Here is a 23,036-nt window from a genome sequence, read left to right on the forward strand (position 1 = left end):
CTGCTGGTCCTACAAGCATAGTTTTTGAATCCCCCATATTCTGGAAGAATATACAGAAGCTGGCTCACAACTTGGAAGCTTATTTGTAAATCATCCTATGCTTATTCCAATTCAGAGAACAGGATGCACCTGTAGAACTTTACTGTCACTCCTGTATAATATAGCTAAACCAAGTTAACTATACTGAAAGTCTGTGGTACAGAGGCAGGAAGATGACCTACAGTACTGGTATCTAGTCCACATCTTTACGTATGAAGAACTTCCAAACACTGTTCCACTGTTGTCCTGTAGCCCCGTGGAAGGAACTGGGAGTTCCACACAGTAAGGTGCCAGTCCTTGAGTTTCTAGATATTTTCATTTCTTATATTTTACTTACTTTTTTGTGCAATTTTAGTTTGAGGTTGACTTTATAGGGTTGGGGGGAGTTTGTGTAGACTTGATATTCTGTGTGGCACTTTATCTCTACCTATCAAAGTGTGTTGCCAGCAGATATATGTAGTGCATAATACGTCATCTTGTTTCACAGTTCAGTTTGTGAAAGCAAAAACTTTGAAGACAACTTCAGCCCTTTACCCATGCCTCAAGTCCATACTCTGGAAGAATAAGTAATTTTAGAGTTTTCTGGAAAAATTAATATTAGGATTTTGCAGGAAGTTAACATTTTCCAAAACTGGTAAAGTGTTTTGGGGGAAGGGCATACTTCTTGAATACCTTCTCTCTGCCCCTGAAATGGCTATCTCTTTTAATAACTCAGACTTCACAAGTATTTTCTGTTACTTCTATAGTTAACTAGTGGAAAAACCTTATTTTCTCTGAAGTTACATGTATCGAGTGTACTACATCATAGCTACTGGATTTTTCTGGTGTTGTTTTTTTATAAATAAAATTTTTCTGTTACAAATGAACACAAACTACAGGTTGTAAGCTGTTAATTCTGAGTACTTTAAGGCGCACTGAAGTCTGTAATACGTTTTTTAAAATACGTTTCAGTAACATTGATTCTAAGATTTTGTAAGAAATATTAAAGTGCAGTTAGATCATATTTTTAAAATCGACACATGCTTTCTTGAAGAAAGCTAGAGTAAAAATCTGGCTGCTGATTGTTATTTAGCAAACTTCCTCTTCAGGGCTGTGGTGCGTCCATGTTCACACTACTATGTGCTGGTAACAAAAACCGGAATCACACCCCATTGTATTACTCTAAATTCACTTTTTTGGAGTTGATGGATTTTTCTCCCTGTGTTGATCTTGTCAATGAAAGCAGCTGCTTGTTGGAAAGTACATGACCAACCCCCCCAGTATCCTTGACCAGGCCTGGAAGCTAATGAGGGGAGGGGGGAGGTTAATAGGCAGCATTGTCATCTGAATGAATTGATGAGATACTTGAAAGCTTTGTATGTTAGCTTTGTTTATGTTAGATTTATCGATACACTTAACACTGCAAATTAACTTTTTGTGTTTAACGAGCTTCTTCCATACAACTGAAAAGGCAAATGATTGATCATAAAACTTCAAATATTAGTGAAATGCATCAAAGAGTGAAAGTGGCAAGTGTGATACCAAAATGGCAACAAGCTATTTAGCACCACGCACCCACCCCCTTCCAATTCAGTGAACTGTCAACATAGGGGTACATTGTTAGCATGTTTATAGCATCACTTCTTGCTCTGGCATTTGGAGAGTATAACTTCATACTTCCTACGTGTTTGTGAGGTTTCAGTTAAATGCTTTGTCTTTGAACTTTATGGTCTTGGACATGTGGTGCTGCAGCCCAAGTGTTCGGATAGATCCCTTCCACCTCAGTACAACTTAGGTGTGTGCTTACATGAATTGAAGGCTAATTTACCTATGTATTGTTTGTTATGTTAGAGTTGTTGATGATGTGCCCAGTGGAATATTAAATACACATCTCTACTAAAAGAGCAAAAGAAGGGGTGGAGGGTCATCATGCAAAACAAAGAGCTTCTCTGCAGTGTTAGTACCACTGATACTTGTCTGTCTATGCCTGAAAATAAGACAGTGGCAGTAGCAATTTCCCTGTCCTGAACTTTCCACAAAGACAGATGACCAGAACTAGGTGTTTACTTTCATGTTATGTATCTTCTATCCTTGGCTCTTTTTATTATGGCTACATGTCCTTGTGAGCCATAGTTTCAGCTTTGACTGTGAGTATGACCTTTTTCTCATTCTTTTCCATTCCCTTCTCTTCTGCTTGCAAAACTAAGAAAATGCGTTTAAGTAGAAGGCTGTCTGTGTGCCATGCAGTTACTGGAAGTCATTTTGTGTTTCAGTCCTACCCACATTCAGCAGCTCTTTTAAGACCACTCTTAAACTTTTGCCTGCTGCAAGAAAGTTTTTTGGAAATAGTATACTTGTAACTGGCACTACAGCCCAAAAGGCACACATAGTTTGACAGTACAAAAGTAATAAACATAATTTGAGTTTATAGTAACTTTGAAAGATGAGGGTGTCACTGGAGAGCTTTTTCATACTGCATGCAATCTGTGGCTCAAAGAAAATGGAAAATTTCATCTCAGTGCTGTTGCTGACAATGTAAAGTATACTAACCTCCCCAATGCTTAATGTCTTGTGCTGTTAGTAAAACTGAAAAACCTGTGGGCCTTTTCCTTGACAGAGCTGAGGGCTGGGAACTGTGCTTTGACATTTTGTAGAGAGCAGAAAAGATTAAGAACTGACCTGGCTTGAGCAATACCAGCGTGCATAAAACACTCTGCTGTATGATGTGGAATGCTTGCCTCAAACTTTATTAAATGCAGATGAACTTGCCATTATGTATGAATTGCATTTGGTAATAACCTTAGGATGTTGTTACCAAGGACTCATCTTGTCCTTATGCATTGTCTCCATCCATCAAGAAGGAAAGTCTAACTTTAGGAACCCAGAAAGACACTTTATTACAGTCCATAGAACCTTTTATTTTAAAAAGAGTTATTTGAAGTCCTCAATCAGGAAGCTCTTAACACATAACATCTCAAAATATTTTTCTAGGAATTGATTAGTTATGTAAATGTGTCTTCATACTGCCTTGGCAGTATCTAGCAAAAATGCAAACAAAAATATTACCTATACCATATAAGTGCAGTGGAAGGAAAAGTCTGAGTGATGTGACAGCAAAGCTAACTCAACTCGCTTTTTAAAACTGTGCTCAAAAGTGAGTTTTGATTTGTGCATAAATATAAGAAATAGTTCAGTACTATTGTAAGCTTCAGTTTTGTTTATAAAGCTGTTCTGCTATAAAGTCTTGTTCTGAAAGATCATGGTTATACCTGTTAGTTGTTTCTAATAGGTCTCTTGTCTCTGATCCTACCCCCATCTGTCAGATCATCTTTTTACCTTGTCTTTGTCTTAATCTTTTCCTATAAAAAGAAGTTACTCCAAGTGAGCTGAAAACTTGATGTTAAATTTACTTTTAAGGAGGTGAAGAGAATTGGTTAACAAAAATGTGATTAACCATAGAAACAACTCAGCAATAGCATATATGCAGTAAATTAACCATTTTCTGGTACTTTTGTATTTGTTACAAAACATAGCAACAAGATGATAGCTTGACAACAATAGCAGCTGCACATATTTTTCTTCCTTTTTTGAGAGAATGTTCTTGTGGAAAAAATAGATTCCCTGGAAAGTCATTTATATTACAAGTTTTATCACAAATTCTGTGGGTGGGTACAATAGTCTAGAAATTAAATTAGTGATTTGTATAATAAATGATGGTTTTGATTTGATATGACATTTTTAGTCTCTTCGAAATGACATAGCTACAGGCAATAGAATAATATCTTCTCCTTGTGAAGATAAATGTTGTATCACATCAAACCATCTTATATTAAATTATAACTTCCCTTTTTTTAACATATGAAAGGATTTATGAGACCGTTCATTAAATGATAGCACAACCCAGTTAAAAGGGTACTTTGGCCAAAATGTCCTGAAGATATTTTCTAATGTCAGGCATGTAGTTATTTTATATAGGGTACTGCCATAAGAGGACTGATCCAAATAAAGGAATTTTCCTTTATGCAACAAGTGGTGTGATTGTGGTCACACTGAGCTAGAAGGTGCTTTTCTTACCTCAATTAGACTGAAACCCTGAAATGCAAATGAAGTATCCTAAGAGGAATCCAGTATTTTGACTTCCGTTCTTGGGGGGAAGAGGGATATGTGTGGCTCTTCTTATACAACTTAATTGTGCTCATGAAGTTGTTTTTTGTGTTTTGGCAGAGAGAAGGAGCAAGAAAGGGAAGAACAGTTAATGGAAGACAAGAAAAGGAAGAAAGAGGAAAAGAAAAAGAAGGAATCTGCTCAGAAGGTAGGTATTTGGATTCTTTTATCCAGCTGGAATGTATATAGCATTGGGGGTGGTAAGATGTTAAGTAGTTTGTATTTGAGCTTAGAAACGTGATTGTGATGCTTCATTGAAGACTATTTTTTGCATCATTTTTCTTCAGCCTAGGTGTTTAACTTAGACACTTCTCCTTAGTGTGTCATGTGAAGTAAGCTTTTTGATATAAAGTATTGAATATGGGCTCTCGTGATCGGTGCAATTCCTGCTGTCTTGAGGTGTTTGGAGACAGAAATACTGCTGGGGTTTTGCAATTCTTGCAGTAAAACTGACTAAATATTTTCTAGAGCAAGATGACACTTTTTTGTAAGTCCTTAGGGAAGTTCATATGAAACATTTACTACTGATGGTTCCTTTTATTTTTTGTGAAATATCACTTAGGTTTTACATTTTCTGTAGCTAATAGCGCTTTTGCTGAGTGTATCAGAGTGTGAGCCATGGAGAACTGTGAAGTCACCGAAAATTGGTTTTGCTCAGAGAATGGACTGGAACACTTGGTGATTTAGAAGCTCTCTATTTTGCTGAAAATTTAGTAGATAGAAACTCTAGGGTGTAACCTGACATATGAACTTGAGTCTCTTGCAGCTTTATCCATGCTTTTTACTGGTAAAATGGTTTCTGTCTTAATTCTGGGCTTCCCAGTACAAGTCAGATGTAACTATCCTGTAGTGTGTACAGCAAAATGCCCTTAAAATGATGGAGTGAAGTATCTGACCAATAAGGAGAGGCGGAGAGAGCTGAGACTGTTCAACCTGGAGAAGAGAAGACTCAGTCAGATCTTATCAATCAATCAAGGTATATAAATACCTCGTGGGAGGCAGTAAAGAAGATGACGGCTGGCTCTTCTCTGCGGTGCCCAGTGGCAAGGCACAAGACATTGTGCACAAATTAAAATACAGGAAATTCCACTTAATCATAAAAAGACTTTTTTTGTACATATGTATGACTGGGCCACCACCGGAGCAGGTTTCCTGGAGAGGAGGTGGTGGTGGTGGAGATGCTCAAAACCAAGTTGGATGTGGCCCAGTTCAATCTGTTTTTGATGACTTTGCTTTGAGTTCGAGAGAGTCCTAGGAGTGGATGGGGAACAGGGGTGGGAACTGTGGACTAAATTTCCAGAGGCTGTCTCTTCCAACCTCAATGATCATGTGAAATTGAGAGCAGAAGGCTTTACTTCCTTTCAGTAGTATCTGTTTTTCAGTTGCTTTGGTAACAACAGATCCCACAAAAGTCAGGTATTACTCTGTGTTATATTCTGCAGGTTTTTGCTAAGAACAGACAGCACTCATTTCAGTTAAATTTTGGTTTATCTGGGGTCTTTTAATCTTGGCTTTTTCACCAGTGTGAGTCTTTCAGTTTAAATAAGATGTGAATAAACTGGTGTATTTCTGTTGTCTTTATCCAACCATTGTGTTGATACATCCCTAATAATACTGCAGACGGTCAGTAGCTGCAGAATAAGGTTTCTTCAGCGTCTTTTTGCCTCTGTGTTGCTGCTGTTTAGTGTTCATTTACAAAAGCTATAGGTAGGAGCCAGGAGGGGCAGACTCTGGTAAATAGACTAGTGACTATATGCTGATATTCAGTGATACAAGAGAAATTTGGAAACATTATACCGATCATCTTGATAAGTGCTGTGTGAATGTTTACGGAGAAATCAGTGCTTTGAATACAAAGGAGATTCAACAGCTTTCCTATGTGGTCCCTCACCTAAGTTCTTCAGTATGATTGAATGTTACAATATTTTTGCCAAAATCTTGGATAGGGTAAACACTAAATAAGCTAATCTCCTACTGACCAAACTTACCAGTAATAATTGGAGATATTTAAGAATAGCAAAGCAGGCAACTGAAAGGACAGAACATAAACATACGTGTTTGTTCTTAGTGTCTGTAGTGGTGTTCACCAAATAAGCAGTAAAGTTTTGGGGGTACCTTTTTCAGACACAGTTTGTATAACATGAAACAATTGTTTCTGTCTGAATCATCTGAAACTTAAAAAAATTAAAAAATCGCTTCAACAGAGGTTATGCAAGCAAATTCACAGACTAAATTCCTGTGGTTGGTGTCCCAGGGGCTGTTTGGTAGCTTGTCAGAAGGCTATTACATTCTACGTTCTGTTCACTATAGCTGTTCCTGCTTATAGATTGCACAGAGATGACAGCTGTAAATCTGAGACATTTTCTCAGCTTTTGTAGATGAAAAAAAAAAAAATAATCACAAAGCCAGATCATTTTGACTAGGAGAGAGATACATTATAGGCAGAATTTTTTTTCTCTTTTTTCTTTCTCCTAAAGCAAACCTGTGGTTATGTAGAATTCTTTAAAGATTTGGTAAAATGGGGCTCTTCCAAGTAGAGAACGTACTCATTTACTGAACATGTTTACTGTTGACCGTAGTAAGCATATCAGCATTACCAGATTGGATTAATGAATAATTTTTTTCCCTCTTTTTCCTTTCATAGTGGAGCATCAGAGTCACTTAAGTGCTTAACAGAATTTTTAACTGTGTTAAAGAAGAATGTAATTTGACGTATACAGGATTTCTCATAGGTGAAGTGAAAATTCATTCAGGCTTGGTACAGACACAGTTTTGGGACAGGTGCATTTTTAGTGTTTTGGATACTTTTGGATTAAATAATTCTGTGAAGTTGTGATGCTTAAGATTTCTGTATTATAGTGAATGTTGCAACTTTGCGTATTGTAGTGTTCATCTTTGGAAAGTAAATGATGCTATAGCAATTCGGTGCAGTTTGTCTTTTTATTCTTTACCATACAAAGAAGTTCTGGCTTGGTTGATTTAAACAATAAACTGCTTTTTACTTGTGCTTTCATTATTCTATACTGTCACTGTGTGCTTTCCAGAATTATGGACTAGTTCAGCAATTTCTTTTAAAGAATAGGTGTCATAGAACCTGACACATGATGGTCTTTAGGGTTTTTCTGTTATTGTGTAGTGGAACTCATGATCAACAGGTTCAAAACATGCTACAGTATACACAATTCCAGAGAATATACCGGTAGTATGTTTGTCTCTACAGTAGCTTGAAATCTGCTATGCTAAAAGAATGTAGAAGTACAGCAAAACCACATATTATGTCGGCCAGTGTGATGGCTCACTTCAATAATCAACTTCTTGTTGCATTCAAGAGATTTTGAAGCCTGGTGCTTTATAGGTATTGCTGGTACTTTCTGTAATTGTGGCAATGAATCTAGTGAGATTTAGGATTTTTTCTTGGAAGAGATGTCATGGGAATGGTGAAATGGGAAGGTGGCAGAGGCAAAAACTGCTACTTTCACCTGTGGGAATTCCGTTGCTAGTCCCAACAGTCTGCTGTAAGGATACTCTCACAGAAGGAAACTTTTGTTACGCTTTAACTGTAATACTTCACCTCCAAAATCTGAAAGAATTGTAGTGCAATAGCACATGTTTGTTTGTGCTTTGGAAGTCTATGTGGGATGAGGAGGGGGGTGAATACTAAAAATCAACACGAGTGAAATAATTACTGTTCTGCCAGGGAGTTTTGCATCAGGCAAAGGTATTATAGGAGTGTAGTGGTTTTGAAAATTTAATATATATGACTGGGAAATAAATACTGTTTAGACTTGTAGTTCATCAGGTGATTATCTTCATCCAACAACAAATACTGTTCTTGTGCCAGTGAATTAAGGTCATGATTTAGCGCAGCCTGTTCAGTGTTTGTTCTGATGTTCTTAAAACTCTTTCTTACATTCTTGCTCTTAATTTGCAGGTCACAGATCAAAAAACCAAAGGTAAGAATCTTTGATCCTAAGGAGTAATTTTTACTGACTTGAGCCAAGACTTGAATCTTGATCAAAACTGTAGGAAAAGGAAGGGGAATTAGAGTCAGGATGAAATACTTAAGATATGTATTCAGAAGAAATAAAAGTTGAGGTGTTTTAAATTGGAGAACCTAAAACTATCCATGTTGATAGCATCAAAATACTTGAAGAGGGAATGAGAATTGTGGATAGAATAGGTTAGCAGAAATACTTGGTTTCCAATTTTGCAAAGGTTTTAGACAAGTAACCAAAAACTGAAACCACCTATATAAATGGAATGGAAGAGAGGAAAAGTACTGCTTATGGTGATGGACCAAAATGAGTGAATATTACTTGGTTTTGGAAATGTAAGTTTGGGCAGCTTAAAGTCCAGTAGATAAGGCAGAACTGATGAGTGAGCAAGCATCTTGAAAGTTAAGCTTATTTAACTGATCTAAAAGTATATTTAATCTGGATAGGTGTCAGTTTTCTAAAAATTGATGAAATTGACATTATTGACAGAAAAGAACTAAGATAGTAACTTGATTTTACAGCTAATACCACCCCTTTTTTGAGGGGTTTTGGGCAATGAACCCTATATAGAGAAATCAGAAAACCCTTATAAAAATAAAATGTGGGGAATAATGCATTCATGTTGCCAAAGAGAGACTCACTTGCTTTGATCTCACATCTGTAAGAGAAAAAGATTTACTGATTATGTTCACTTTGCTAAGGAGGGGTTTCTGGACATCCCTTTCTTGTATTAATCTTTAATAAAGGCTAGAGTATGTGTATTAAATCTTCTGTAGCTTTGGAGTCTTAGTAATTACACCTTCTAGGTCCCTGGCTAGGAATTTCTTTTGCTCTGTTCCAAAAAAGCACATGGAGAATGGGAGTAAGGGCTTACAAGTCTAGAGGCTCTTGAGCAAATTTTGTGATAATGTTAGTTCCTCAAGGATTTGTTTGTAGGTTTCCTCATCTCCAGTGCATAATAGCCCGCAAAAGCAGCTTGTCCTTGGTTATAGGGGCACCTGGTGACCAGCTGGGAAACTTTAGGCAAACTCAGTACAGATCCTGTATGTAGGACTGGATTTTGGATGAGAGTCAACTGTTACTTCCAAGAGGAGTAGTTTTCCCCCCACCTCTTCTTGTTTGTTTTGGCACTGGCTGTGTAGCCTAGTAAGCAGGTAAAAACTTGGGATCTCTAGTAAGCAGATGAAAACTTGAGTTCTGTTTTCAGATCTCCCATCAGGATGATGCATAACAACCCAAAAAACAGTTCAAAATCAGGGAAGAGAGCTGGGGTGAGGGGGGAAGCCAGTTATATTTGACTGCTCATATTTTAAAATGACTCATTGCCCAGGGTGGTTACGTTTCCAAGAAATTTGGGGCTTAGAGCAAAATACTTGCTTTGAGCAGAGTTTGATCCTGGGGCACAGAGTTGCACATGGAAGCAAGAGGTTTGCTGATACTGGTTCTTTAATAAAATTGTTCTTTAATAAGGTTGAAGTTGCACAGTATTGCAGAGAAGAATGTCATTATAAAAGAGTTGCTGTGAGTTCTTGTAGCTAACACAGGTTTAAGTGGAAAATTTTCTGATTTTCATTCTTCCTGTTTTTCAGTGCCCGAAGTGACGAAACCAAGTTTAAGCCAACCAGTGGCTGCCAGCCCAATTGGCAACTCTCCATCGCCACCAGTCAATGGTGGCAACAATGCCAAAAGGGTGGCAGTGCCGAACGGACAACCGCCAAGCGCCGCCCGCTACATGCCTCGGGAGGTGCCGCCGCGATTCCGTTGCCAGCAGGACCACAAAGTGTTACTGAAACGTGGGCAGCCCCCTCCGCCATCTTGCATGCTCCTTGGGGGTGGAGCAGGGCCTCCTCCCCCAACAGCACCAGGAGCAAACCCAAACAACGCACAACCAGTGACAGGAGCACTGCTGCAGAGCGACAGTGGGACTGCAACAGGCAAGTAATAATAATAAATGAACATCTGTGTGTTCATGGCAGAAAAGGGATCACTAAAATTGTGCATAAGCATATCATATAAATACTCATTGCTTTTCGGAGAGCTTACTTCTACTATTTTAGTGTATAGATTTTTCTTTTACTGTTCATGGCAGTGGAGGCCATTTTTACTACTAGATGGAACAAGAAAGATGGTTAACTTTTTTTAAATACGTTTTGGGTGGTTTGAATTAGATGCTGTAAGGCTAAGGCCGCCGCAAAGTAAACACAATGCACAGATAAACAGCATTATATAGTTGTCATTCAGTAGTTCTTAATAGCTCTAGGTTTCTCTTGATGTCAGGATTTTATCTTGTCCCTTTTTTATATGATCTGGTAAAAGAGACATGTAGATAAAAGGTCTGCAAATTGCAGATGTCTGTCACTTCTCATCTGGTTGAAATAGAAAGATGGTCCCTTCGCTCCTGACTCTTTAGTAGTAATCTTGGTTTTCTCCTTTACATAGACCTTTTATAAAAAAGTGGTACTTTCTTGTTTTCGCTTTTCTTTTCACTTTGAATTCCAGAAGATAAATTGATTTTAAGATTAATTGTTTTATGATCATGGGGTGGTATAACTACTCCTGAATTTTTTTTAGACCCTTGGGGGATTGCAGTAACTGTAATATTTCCTCCTTAAGTTCTGATAGTAGAACAAACAAAATTCCACTAAAGACATCTGCCTTCTAAAGACAAATTTAGGTGATCTATGAAGTCAAGAACAACTTCAGTTCTAGCTATGAGGGTGTTTAAAAAAGAAATGATAAATGCTTGAAAGTCAAAAGAAGAGAATAATGATACTGCTATATCCAAGTTTGCTGTTGAAAGCCGTGCCAGATTAATGGGATGGGGTTTTTACCACGGTCTCGGAGAGCATAAACTTATATAGTTAAGAAGAAAAAAAAATGGAGGTGACTTTTGAACTCCAGAATCAAGTAAGCTAGATGGGAGGGCTGTCTTAATTAAAAAGGATTCTAGGAGAATTAATAATTCAGTTTGTTTTGTGGTTTCAGTACTTGAATCCCTTTGTAGAAAATCCCTGTTTGTCAGATTATTTATCTTGTCATCTTTGTTGCTCTTTATGAGGGGGTGCTGTGGATTTCAAACTACAATGGCAAAGTTTTAGCTTATCAGTTTAAAAAAAGATCTCTTGGAGATGGCTGGCTGTGATAAAACACCTGAAAGATGAAGAGGGGGGGGAAAAAAGCCCACCCTATTATGTCAGCATTGGTATACCTTCACAATGACTGTAGGAAACTGGCAAAGTAGACGTTATGATAGTGAAACATTCTGAAAGTTTGCAAAATTTCTCATGAACAGCATTTTTTTGCTTTTGTGTGTACTATATGAGGTCTATTTTAAAGTAATTTAGAGGGTCCTTAAATTCTATGTAGCTAATTTGACACCTAATATCTATTTCTCTGAGACTGAACTTTGATTTTTCTGAATTCTCATGTTCTTACATTTAGTTTAATGGTGCATAAACAACTAAGATATTATATGGCTGTATTTTATTGATTGTGGCAACTTTTTATGCCACTGGTTAGTTGCTTTATGCTGATGTAAGTCAGGAGTGTTGCCAAGAAAGATATGGGTCCTTCAGACCTGCCTTACCCTATCCAAATTTCTGCACCATAACAGAGCTAACTGGGCTGGGGAGATAACTTGGATTAAAATTAACCCAGGTTGTTGTTTAAGGCTAATTTCAGTCTGTGATTTACCAGTTCAGCTCACTGAGTATTAGTGGGAACATACATGCTGGCATGTGAAAATAGATGTGCCAAAGGAGTGGGAATGAGCAGCAGGACAAGAGAAAGGCTGGACATGTCACTTTGGGTGCTCCATCAAAGTGCTTATGGAGGTATGGTGTTGCTATGTCTTGCACATCATTAATCTCATCTGAAATCCTGGCTGCCTACAAATTTGGTTTAGGATTAGGCCCAGTTCTGTTAAGCACTTAAGCGCTAATACTGTGAATAATTCATCCCACATGAAAACAAAATTAGGTTCCCAAATGGGAAAATAATACAGCTTACCTACTCCTTCGCATTGTTATATTGACCAGATAGCTATAGCTAGATTTGGTGAGGCTTTAATACAAAAAGACATAACCTTTCTTTATATGAATCTTTTTCTGCCAGAACTGATATGCTTCTGTAAGATGGCAAAACTATAGTTTCCTGATTACACCAAATTTACTATTGTCTCAGCAATATGGGATAGAGGGTGGTGTATATAATTTTTCAAATAACAAGATATTCAGGATGTGCAAGACAATTTTGGAAAAAAAAAAAGATTAAATTTTATTAGCAAAAGTCTTCCAATAGTTACAGTACCTTCTAAGAATTCCCACCATCTCTCACAGCAAAACCACATCTTCATTTCAGGACTCCATTTCAGTACTCACTTATTTCAGTTCCATACTTTCATCCTTAGTAGTCATTGGCTAGTAACTTTTTTCATTTTAGTCAGATCAGAAACTTGTTTATCTTCAACATGTTTATTATTAAGGAATAGTCTCTTTAAGAACCAAGAGCCCTTGCCCACTATCTTAAGACAAAACCATAAATTGCCAAATTTTTGTTGCCACTATCAAATATAACAAGGGGAGGCTGGTTTATGAAACAGTCCATTAAAATGCATCGTAGTACACAGTGTTAGCAAGCATCCCAATCTTAATACTTTTAGAATGTGTTCACAGAGATGAAATGTGAAATGCTCTGTTAAAATCCCTTATGTGAAGATCTTTCAAGTGAATACAGCTGCCTATGCATCATTCATTTGCTGAAATATTGTAAGTTCAAAAGACAGCAACCTTGCAGTCCTTTGAACTTGTCTTGGGCTGTTTTCCTGAAGCTGTTCCTGTGATCAGTCTAATCGGTTTTTAAATTGGCAGAAAGAAGAGTTACTCAGTGTACTAAAAAGACAGCCAGATACAAATATTGGTAGAGAGTCACACTTCCTTGCTATTATTAAGTTTGCACTTGAGGTTAAGGCAACAGAAGGAGCAGAATGTGCATGGAAACTGCCTGGTCTTCTGCATCTTGGTGGCTAGGGTTTAGTGGATGAAGACAAACTTCTGTTCATCAGTATTCAAAGCTTACAAGAGAGTTCTAATGTTGTGAAGTCTGTGTCTTTACTGGTGGCCTACAATGAAGGGGAATTTGGAAGGCATTCAGTGGATGCTCATTGGTTAACCTAATGAACTGAAAGCTTGAGACAGGCATCTGTTCATCTTCTATTAGCAACCAGAAATTGTGGTCTCCACTTCTGAATATAGAATATAGGAACCTCGGGGGGGGGGGGGGGGGGGGAATCCACTTTAAGGTCATTATGCCTTATTTTCATGGAAGTTACCACATGAGCCAGTATTGGTCGTAACAATATATATTCATTGATGCAGATGTTACTATGAACTTTATGCTCTGCAAAATAAGTTAAACTGTTTGGGTGGGATAACTGACTAAGACTAATGTAATGGGATTCAGTACATGGTTTTGTAGAAGGGAGAGTGTTTAGTCTCCATCACTTGGAATTTGTGTTGAGGGCAATTTAGGGTCCTTTGGTATTAAAAATACATAGGAAAATGGGTGGAACCCTATATAGAGAACAACAGTGAAGTACTAATGGTCTTAACTACCTCTGATCCTCTAAATTATTTATATAGATGCCAAGGGAATCTTGGCTGGCGTTTTAAACTAATGCTGATAACATGTCTGCATATATGCAGGCATCATGCTGCCAGCACAGACTTCATCTGTTGTGGCACTCTTAATTTATGTCTGCTTTAAAACTATATACAAATCTCTTGTCCATGTGAAGTCATACTACACAGGACATAATAATAGTTCACCACAGATGAAAGAAAAATGCCCTGTTCATTGTTGTTTGTGCTTCTAATTTCCTTATAGTGACTTCAAAGCTCACTGACTTTGCAGGTTACCCTGTACAATGTGCTAAGCCAGCAAAAAACTAGCCCATCAAAAAGCAGTTCTGCATTGAGCTAATGAATACAGTTGACTTAGTTAAAGGGCTTAACTGCCATCAGAACTGTCACAAATGAGAGGTGAAACTTGAGGAACTTGAAATAGGGTGAGAGAGAGAAGGAATAGTGAGATCTCTTATTAGCCTCCATCCAGCAGCAGAGAGGTTAGCTCAGCTGCTCACAAAAATACAAACTGTGGTTTCTAGGGTAAATATATAAACTGACACAAATGTGGGGCAATTAAATACTGAATACAGCTTGCACGTTACTGCATAGAAATTGTAATTTGTGTAGCTTTGGGCTCTTTTGATTTACAGTAACTTTTGGAAATTTCATTTGCTTTACAAAGGGTTGAAAGAAATTCCTAGTAGCAAAATCAACTTGAAAAAGGTATTTGAAGCTGAAGGATATATATTCATTAGATGATTTAGTCTTCAATCTTACCTTTTGATCTGTAATAAATTCTAGTTGCTTTGAGTCAGTTGAGTCGCAGACCACCAGCTGACTGCATGTACACACACAGACATACCAATGTGTGCACAAACACATTCTTGTTCTATATATAGTATAACTTTAAATGTGTATTTGAAAAGTCTGCAACCAGTATCAGTAATGACCATGTGCATTCATTAACTGGGTTATAATTATTATGTTGAACTTGGAGCTGGACTATTAGCAGAAGTAGTGAGTCAACTGTGAATTCAAATCCCCACAAAATGCTTGTGGGAATTTTTTGAAATAAGTTTTTAATGAGTATCTTCAGTGGTGTTTTTCAGCCTGACATTCTTTCAAAATAACTTTTTTACACGTTTGAGGCAAGGGTTCTTATTAATGAAAACAGTAATCTGGTGTCAGAAATGTGATGTACAGTGCTTGTAAGTAATACTGATTATTAATGACCTTTTTGGGTGTGGGTTTTGGGTTTTTTGTTTTTTTTTTTTTTTTTTTTTTTTATTGTAGATTCAGCAATTGGAGGTGCTGCTGCTTCAAATTATGCAAATTCCACTTGGGGTCCTGGAGCCTCCTCCAACAGCGGCACCAACGCCAACCCAACTCACATCTGGGACAAGGTGATTGTAGACGGGTCTGACATGGAAGAGTGGCCTTGTATTGCCAGCAAAGATGCTGAATCTTCTTCCGAAAACACCACCGATAACAACAGTGCCTCGAACCCTGGCTTGGAGAAGAACGCTCTGCCAGGAAGCACCACTAGTAACAAAGGAAAAGGAAGCCAGTGCCAGTCTGGAAGCACTGGAAACGAATGTAATCTTGGGGCCTGGAAATCTGATCCCAAGGCTAAATCTGTTCAATCTTCCAACCCTGCTGCCGAGAGTAACAATGGACTAAGTAATTGGAGGAACTTGAGTGGACAAGATAGAATTGGTCCTGGTTCTGGCTTCAGCAACTTTAACCCAAATAGCAACCCATCTGCTTGGCCAGCACTGGTTCAGGAGGGCAATTCTAGGAAAGGGACTTTGGAACCTGATAGTGGTAGCTCCAATGCACAGATTAGCACAGTAGGTCAGACCTCTAGGGAACAGCAGTCAAAGATGGAAAATGCGGGTGTTAACTTTGTCTCTGGCAGAGAACAGGCTCAAATTCATAACACTGATGGACCAAAAAATGGAAACACTAACTCCTTGAACTTAAGTTCACCAAACCCTATGGAGAATAAGGGAATGCCCTTTGAAATGGGCTTGGGGAACCCTTCCAGGAGCACTGACACCCCTTCACAAAGCACTGGAGAAAGAAAGACTGGGAGTGTTGGATCTTGGGGTACAGCTAGGGGGTCTTCTGGAACTGACACAGTCTCTGGACAGAGCAATTCTGGAAACCATGGGAACAATGGAAAGGATCGAGAGGACTCCTGGAAAGGAGCTTCTGTTCAAAAACCTAATGGGTCAAGAGGTGATTCTTGGGATAATAACAACAGGTCTACGGGTGGTGGGTCTTGGAACTTTGGCCCTCAGCATGCAAATGAAAGCAAATGGGGTGAAGGGAACAAATTAACATCTGGGGTCTCTCAGGGAGAATGGAAACAGCTGTCTGGGTCTGATGAACTGAAGATTGGAGAATGGAGTGGTCCAAACCAACCAAATTCTAGCACTGGAGCATGGGACAATCAAAAAGGCCACCCTCTTCCTGAAAACCAAGGCAATTCCCAGGCTCCCTGTTGGGGAAGATCTTCCAGCTCTGCGGGAAGTGAGGTTGGAGGTCAAAGCACTGGAAGCAACCACAAAGCAGGAAGTAGTGACAGTCACAATTCTGGACGCCGATCATATAGGCCTACGCATCCTGATTGCCAGGCAGTCTTGCAGACTTTGCTGAGCAGGACTGATTTGGACCCCCGAGTGCTTTCAAACACTGGCTGGGGCCAAACTCAAATTAAGCAAGATACCGTGTGGGATATTGAAGAGATGCCACGGCCCGAGGGGAAGTCTGATAAAGGAACTGAGGGGTGGGAGAGCTCTGCCACACAGACAAAGAACTCAGGGGGCTGGGGTGATGTACCCAGCCAAAGCAATCAAATCAAGTCTGCATGGGGTGAGCTCTCAACCCCAACAGAGTGGAAGGACCCCAAAAATACTGGAGGATGGAATGACTATAAGAACCCCAATTCTTCTAATTGGGGAGGAGGAAGACCAGAAGAAAAAACATCTTCCTCTTGGAATGACAGTTCTAGTAAGGATCAGGGGTGGGGTGGACGACAGCCTAATCAAGGATGGTCTTCTGGAAAGAACGGTTGGGGAGAGGAAGTTGACCAAACGAAAAACAGCAACTGGGAAAGTGCAGGAAACAAGCCAGTGTCTAGTTGGGGTGAAGGTGGGCAAAATGAGATTGGAACTTGGGGTAATGGTGCAAATACAGGCGCTGCTTCAAAGGGTGGATGGGATGATTGTAAAAGAACTTCAACATGGAATGAGACGGGTCGACAACCCAACTCCTGGAACAAGCAGCAGCAGCAGCACCAGCAGCAACAGCAGGAGGCTTCTGGTTCCTGGGGTCCACCGCCCCAAACTCCAAGTAATGGGCGACCTCCAAATGCAAACTGGAACAGTGGACCACAGCCAGCTGCCCCCAAAGAAGAGGAGCCTAGTGGCTGGGAAGAACCTTCTCCACAGTCAATCAGTCGAAAAATGGATATTGATGATGGCACTTCAGCATGGGGAGATCCTAGCAGTTATAACTACAAGAATGTGAACCTGTGGGACAAGAACTCACAAGGAGGACAGGCCCCGCGGGAGCAGAGCCTGCCTACTCCAATGACTAGCAAATCACAAGCATCAGGTACTAGTCTCGTTGCTTTCTTCAGCAAGCTCCTATATATGTGTGACCTTAATGCATAAGAGATACTCGTGTAGCCTCCAATTCCTAACAGTTTTATTCCATAAAGAACACCAATTTCTTATTTGAATATTTGGTTCTGTATTTAAAGTGTCTTTAAAATTTGAATCAGTCAGTCCTTTGCTCATACCTTAGTAACTGATCTGAATACTGGTCAGCTTGCCAGTAAAAGAAAATGTTTGTTAGCCAACAAATCTGAATGTTCCATCTGAGCTCTGAAGAGCAGGTTGACTTATGGAATCATAGAATCATTTAGATTGAAAAAACCCCCTCTAAGATCATTGAGTTTAACTGTAAACCTGGCACTGCCAAGTCCACCACTAAATCATGTCCCAAAGCACCACATCTACACATCTTTTAAATACCTCCAGGGATGGTGACACAACCACTACCCTGGGCAACTTGTTCCAGTGCTTAATAACCCTTTCGGTTATTAGAAATTTTTCCCAATATCCTGTCTAAACCTTCCCTGGTGCAACTTGAGGCCATTTTGTCTTGTCCTGTCACTTGTTATTTGGGAGACTGATGCCTGCCTTGCTACAACCTCCTTTCAGGTAGTTGCAGGGAGCAATAAGGTCTCCCTGAGCCTCCTTTTCTCCAGACTGTCACATTTTTTTAATGGTTAATTGTTAGAGAAATGTGGAGAAATTCTTAACTTGTTTCTGGTCAAGAACCTTTTGCTCTGAAACACTCAGTCAACACCTGAAACTGAGTGAGTCTGTGATTTAGTGTTTTAGTTCAATTTGGCTCTGCTGTATAATAAAGAATAATTAGCAAAATATTTTCTTCTTTGAAATAAGAAAAAGTTACATAGCCTGGTAATACATTGAGATAGTTATATAATCTCTTATCTGACTCAAACATGCTTTAAAGAATACTGTTTTGTTTTAATATGTACTTCAAACATGTCATTATTCTTTCTTCAGTATATGAAAACCCTGAGTTAGTCTGGTGCTTTTAATTAGTCACAAAAGTTCACCAGATAGGAGGACAGCATTAGATGTGGGGATCATTTTTAAGCTTGGTGAAGAATATTGCTCATCATAGGATTGTTTCCCTTTTTATCCCTGGAGATCAGTGCCCGCTCTAATTTTGATGTGAACAGTTGTCAATTCTGTTGCACCCACGCTACTGAGAATCTAAGGTCCTCAACAGAAAAGAACAAAGCAGTAGATTAATGACATGGTGCTGCACTGCAATAAATAGTTTGTTGTCTAAATGATCTGTAATGAAAACTTTTTCTCCTTTGTGCAGTCTGGAGCAAAAGCACTCCACCTGCTCCAGATAATGGTACGTCCGCCTGGGGTGAGCCAAATGAAACCAGTCCCGGGTGGGGTGAAGTAGATGATACAGGAGCATCGACAACAGGCTGGGGGAATGCACCTTCCAACGCCCCGAATGCCATGAAATCTAGTGAGTATAGGCCAGACACCAGTTTCTTTGCAGTGATCCTGGAGATTTTTAGTGTTTGGCCTTATGATATAGGTCATCCATGAAGGAATTGTTATCTGAGGCCTAGAAGCAAAGTTGAATGTCATGTAAGATTTTGATGGATGAGTGATAAAGTACTTTCAAATTACTGGAACTTTGTCTTTTAAGGTAATGAAAAAAGTCTTAACTAAACATTTAAATGGACAGCTGATTTGTGGAAGTGTTAAAACATCAGAGCAACTGAGTGAGAAAATGTGTCTTTCTCAAAATGGTTTTCTCATCTGACTACCCACTTGTTACTTAGCATATCAACTTTTTACATGATCAATCACTTTCCCTGATCATATCAGAAAAAGGAATGCACAGTACAGACAGATTTCACCATTGAGGCCATTACATGGTAATTTACGCTTTGGTAATGCAACTTGCCTTTGAATGGAGTTTTTTTAATTGTATGAGTGTACAAAATTGTTCTTAAGAACTGAACTTTTGTGGTTGAACCTAAATAGATGACACTTTTCTGGATATTACCTGCTTATAGCTGTGTTCTTCATGAATAAGATGTTGTTGAAATCTTTTAAAAATTTACTTTGAAGTTAAAATTTTGCTGTATTAAGTGTTGTATTTTTGTGAAAACTATTCCTGCTCGTGTAAACTGTTTGTGGAATTTTTATTTCACTCTTTTAAGGAAAATAGAACAAACAAAAGCAATTACCTGTTGATACAACGTAACAGTGTTATAGCCAAAGCCAGTAACATTTGGATATGAAGTTTCCTGTAGGAAATACTGATAATAGATGATTGTTACTGAACCTAACTGCTGATACCTGCTGTAAAACTGTGTTTCCAGTTACAAGTTGCTTTTGCAACATGTAATTATTTGGTATGAAATGCTCTGTACAGATTGTATGCTGTTGGGTCATTCTCCCTTCTTCCCACCCTAATTAAATAGTTTAGCCATTTATGAAACAAGGCTGGGGGAAAAAGCATTGCTTCCTTAGTGTTAATATTACAGCAACCTTTAGTGCATGGCTGTAGTGCTTCCCGTGCTTGCCATACAAACTGGGCACTTTTCAGGATGCTAGCCTGTTTTTTAGATGGATCTCCTCTTTCATCTGTAAAAAGCCACCTAAATACGACCAAAATAAGAGACACTGAAATGCTAATGATCTAGTGCAGATCCTATGGATTTGTTAATACTTAAGACAGTATTCAAAGACTACGCATGGTCACTTGCTTGTCCAAACTGGTCTGCATGGGTGACATAACTAAAGAGCTGTAGCGTGTACTATTTTGTACATAAGCTGTCCCTAGATCTAGAGGAGCAGAATATAGGGAGTTCTGCTGTCGTGGCTGTTTCAGGTTGGGGTGTAGTAGGTCACCAGTGTTAAGAGCTGAGATCTTCATTCTCCTGTGTTCTGTGACTGCTCTCAACTCATTTCTAATTGGCACCCAGAAGGAAAGAAGAAGGAAGCTACGTTATTCAGTGGAGTAAGGGGAAATATTTAATGGCTTGGATAAGTTGGAAGAAGAAATTGGGACAAAGAGCCTGCAAAGGCATAATTTACAGTTGAAGGTAAGGACAGGAAACAGAGACTAGCAAAAACTGATAAAGAAAACAAGACTGTAGAGGCAAAGAAGGGAAGCATAGATCATTAATCACCTGTTTAAAAAAAAACCCAAAACATTTACATAATTTTACCAGCATCGCATAGGAGTTATCTGGCAAAAGAATAAATTCAGTTTTCTGTAACACCATTATTTTTGTCTTTGTCTTGAAAGTTTCCTTTCCTTACTCTTACTATAGCTATTTGTGCCTCGTCACTCAGCAAATGTGAAATGATGCAGGATTCCTACAGACATGTCATCTTTACACCACTGTCCAGATTCATGTTTAGGAATCTGACCTGAGAGCTGTCAATGCAGAAAAATAATCTATGGTGATGTAGTTAAAACCCGGATCATAGTACTATTTTTAAACAGTGTGGTAGGAAATAAAAGCTGCAGGGACTACCCCATATACAACATTTTCAGATTAAGTTCCTGACTCTGCGGTCATAATCCTTAAATGTAGCCTTTTCTGTATTAGTAGCATGATTAAAGGGTCAAGAAGTAGATTTTTGCACTTAGACCAGTATATATACTAAGCAGCCCTCAATTTTGATACACAAATATACTCTGAAAAGTTATGTTTTCTGTGAAGTATCTGAGTTTTTATTTGTGATGGATTTTAAGGTAGCTCTTAAACTGCTATGAAATGCTGCTGTACTTATTTTCGGTATGATCGAGTTCCCCTTGATAGACTAATTACAATTCCTGACTACTTCTGTATTCACATTTTTTGCTGTGTGTGTTAATATCTTTATCCCTGATTTCCACACAAACCCCAGACAATTGAAGAATTAGTTACGAAAAAGGTGGTGGTGATGGAAATCTTTTTTAAAGGAGATTTAGTGCTTAGAGAATAAATATGCAGAATGAAGAATTAGAGCAGGAAGGAGAACAGTTGGACAGTGGACAAGATGAGGATTTGGGTTCTTGTTGTCTTGTCAGTAGAGGTTAGAATTCTAAGTTGCCTCAGAACTGGTGCTAGAGAGTAACAGCAAAAAAAGAAGCTGACAGAGAAAGTCCTTAGTCTGAACTGATACAGTTAAATGGTTGGTAATGGCATCTCTACTTAAACAGCATTGCTAATAAGGCTTTCTAGTGACATTATTAAAACCAGAAATTCAAGTAGAGGGGTTTTTTTCCACATGAAACTACTTTTGATGTTACATATACCAGAGCACAATGTCAGATCTTCTCCTTCAGATTCTAATGAGTTGTTATTCCTTAAAGATCTTTGTTCTGTAACTTTGGTAAAGAGTTTAGTGCAAGGGAAGTGTTATGGTTTTGATGGAAGATAAAATAATTGATAAACTACCTGAAGCAGAGTCCTCAGCACCCTTGGTTTTTAAGTGTCCTTGAAGTCTTTAATTTACACTAGAATAGGTTGCCTTCTAAAGAAACACAAATGCAGCTGTATCTGTATCAGAGGGGAAGTCTCTGTAGTTGTTATTTTAAGGGTTTGACATTGCTTTAAAATAGTTGCAAAACCGAGGTGCTAACATGTCATGGAATCACTTGGGGTTTGGGATTCACGCACAAGTTTTTACAGCTGTTAGAGTGAAGACACTTTTTTTACTCCTTTGGGGTTTTGATGATCTCAGCTAATCTTGCAGTGTCAGATAACCAGCTGTATGGTATTGTAGACTGCTTTTGAGCTTTTTTTTATTTTTCTAAAGGTACTAAATCTATGCAAGATGGCTGGGGAGAGAGTGATGGGCCAGTGACAGGAACGCGGCATTCCAGCTGGGAAGAGGAGGAGGAGGGAGGAGTCTGGAACACAGCAGGCTCTCAGGGAAGCAGTTCCTCCCACAACTCAACAAGCTGGGCGCAAGGAGGAAAGAAAACACAAATGAAGGTAAAATGCTTGAATGATTCATAACTACTGGGTGTCTGTAAGCAGTATGACTGATATGTTAGAGCATTGTAATAGTTTTTCTTTTAAAAAGGTATTAAAGAATTCAGCTGGAAAGGTGCCTGTTACAACAGTGTAAAAATGTGAGGTTTCTGGATTTGTTTTAATGCATTACATGTGTTTTGACTAATAAATCTGCCAGCAGGTGTCAAATTCTTTTGGTATGTAAGCTGCAGAGCCATTACTAAATGAAACTGAGCAATAAGTATCCCAAGGCTATTGCTCTTCTCTTGTTGACACATCTTTCTGTGTTAGGCTGCTACTGTTCTCCTTGCATAGCCCACTGAAGTTCAAATTCCACAGTCCCTTTGGCACATGCACTTCCGGTTTCTGACTGTTGGATTTAGGTCTGACTTCTGTTTGTTGTTACTGACCTTTGGCCTCAAACAGGAGCAGGAGCTTGGCTACAGTCCTGAGTAAATTGCTTTGAAGTTCTCTAGTACAGTAACACTTGGTACCATATTAATATTAGAAGAATCATGCTTTGTATACTTCTAATTAAATAGGTTGAGCAAACTTAAAACACAAATGCAGAGCAGCTTCCTAGGATGTGGAAATACTATTATTGTGATATGATATGGAGTTTTACAATTCCTGTTTTGCAAA

General features: G+C 38.7%; 1 protein-coding gene across 10 annotated transcripts in view; it reads left to right on the forward strand.

Annotated features, from left to right (window-relative positions):
• TNRC6B (trinucleotide repeat containing adaptor 6B) overlaps positions 1–23,036 on the forward strand; it is a 134,669-nt gene that overhangs the window by 82,845 nt on the left and 28,788 nt on the right. For 9 of the 10 annotated variants that reach the window (XM_074902523.1, XM_074902526.1, XM_074902525.1 and 6 more), the window contains 6 exons: positions 4,243–4,330; positions 8,114–8,135; positions 9,767–10,111; positions 15,095–17,422; positions 18,734–18,892; positions 22,195–22,373. In XM_074902523.1, the coding sequence (XP_074758624.1) occupies positions 4,243–4,330; positions 8,114–8,135; positions 9,767–10,111; positions 15,095–17,422; positions 18,734–18,892; positions 22,195–22,373 (3,121 nt within the window). The remainder of the gene's footprint in view (positions 1–4,242; positions 4,331–8,113; positions 8,136–9,766; positions 10,112–15,094; positions 17,423–18,733; positions 18,893–22,194; positions 22,374–23,036) is intronic. The other variant, XM_074902533.1, reaches the window with a different exon arrangement.

Source organism: Athene noctua, chromosome 3 (assembly GCF_965140245.1).
Source record: "Athene noctua chromosome 3, bAthNoc1.hap1.1, whole genome shotgun sequence".
NCBI classification, from domain to species: domain Eukaryota; kingdom Metazoa; phylum Chordata; class Aves; order Strigiformes; family Strigidae; genus Athene; species Athene noctua.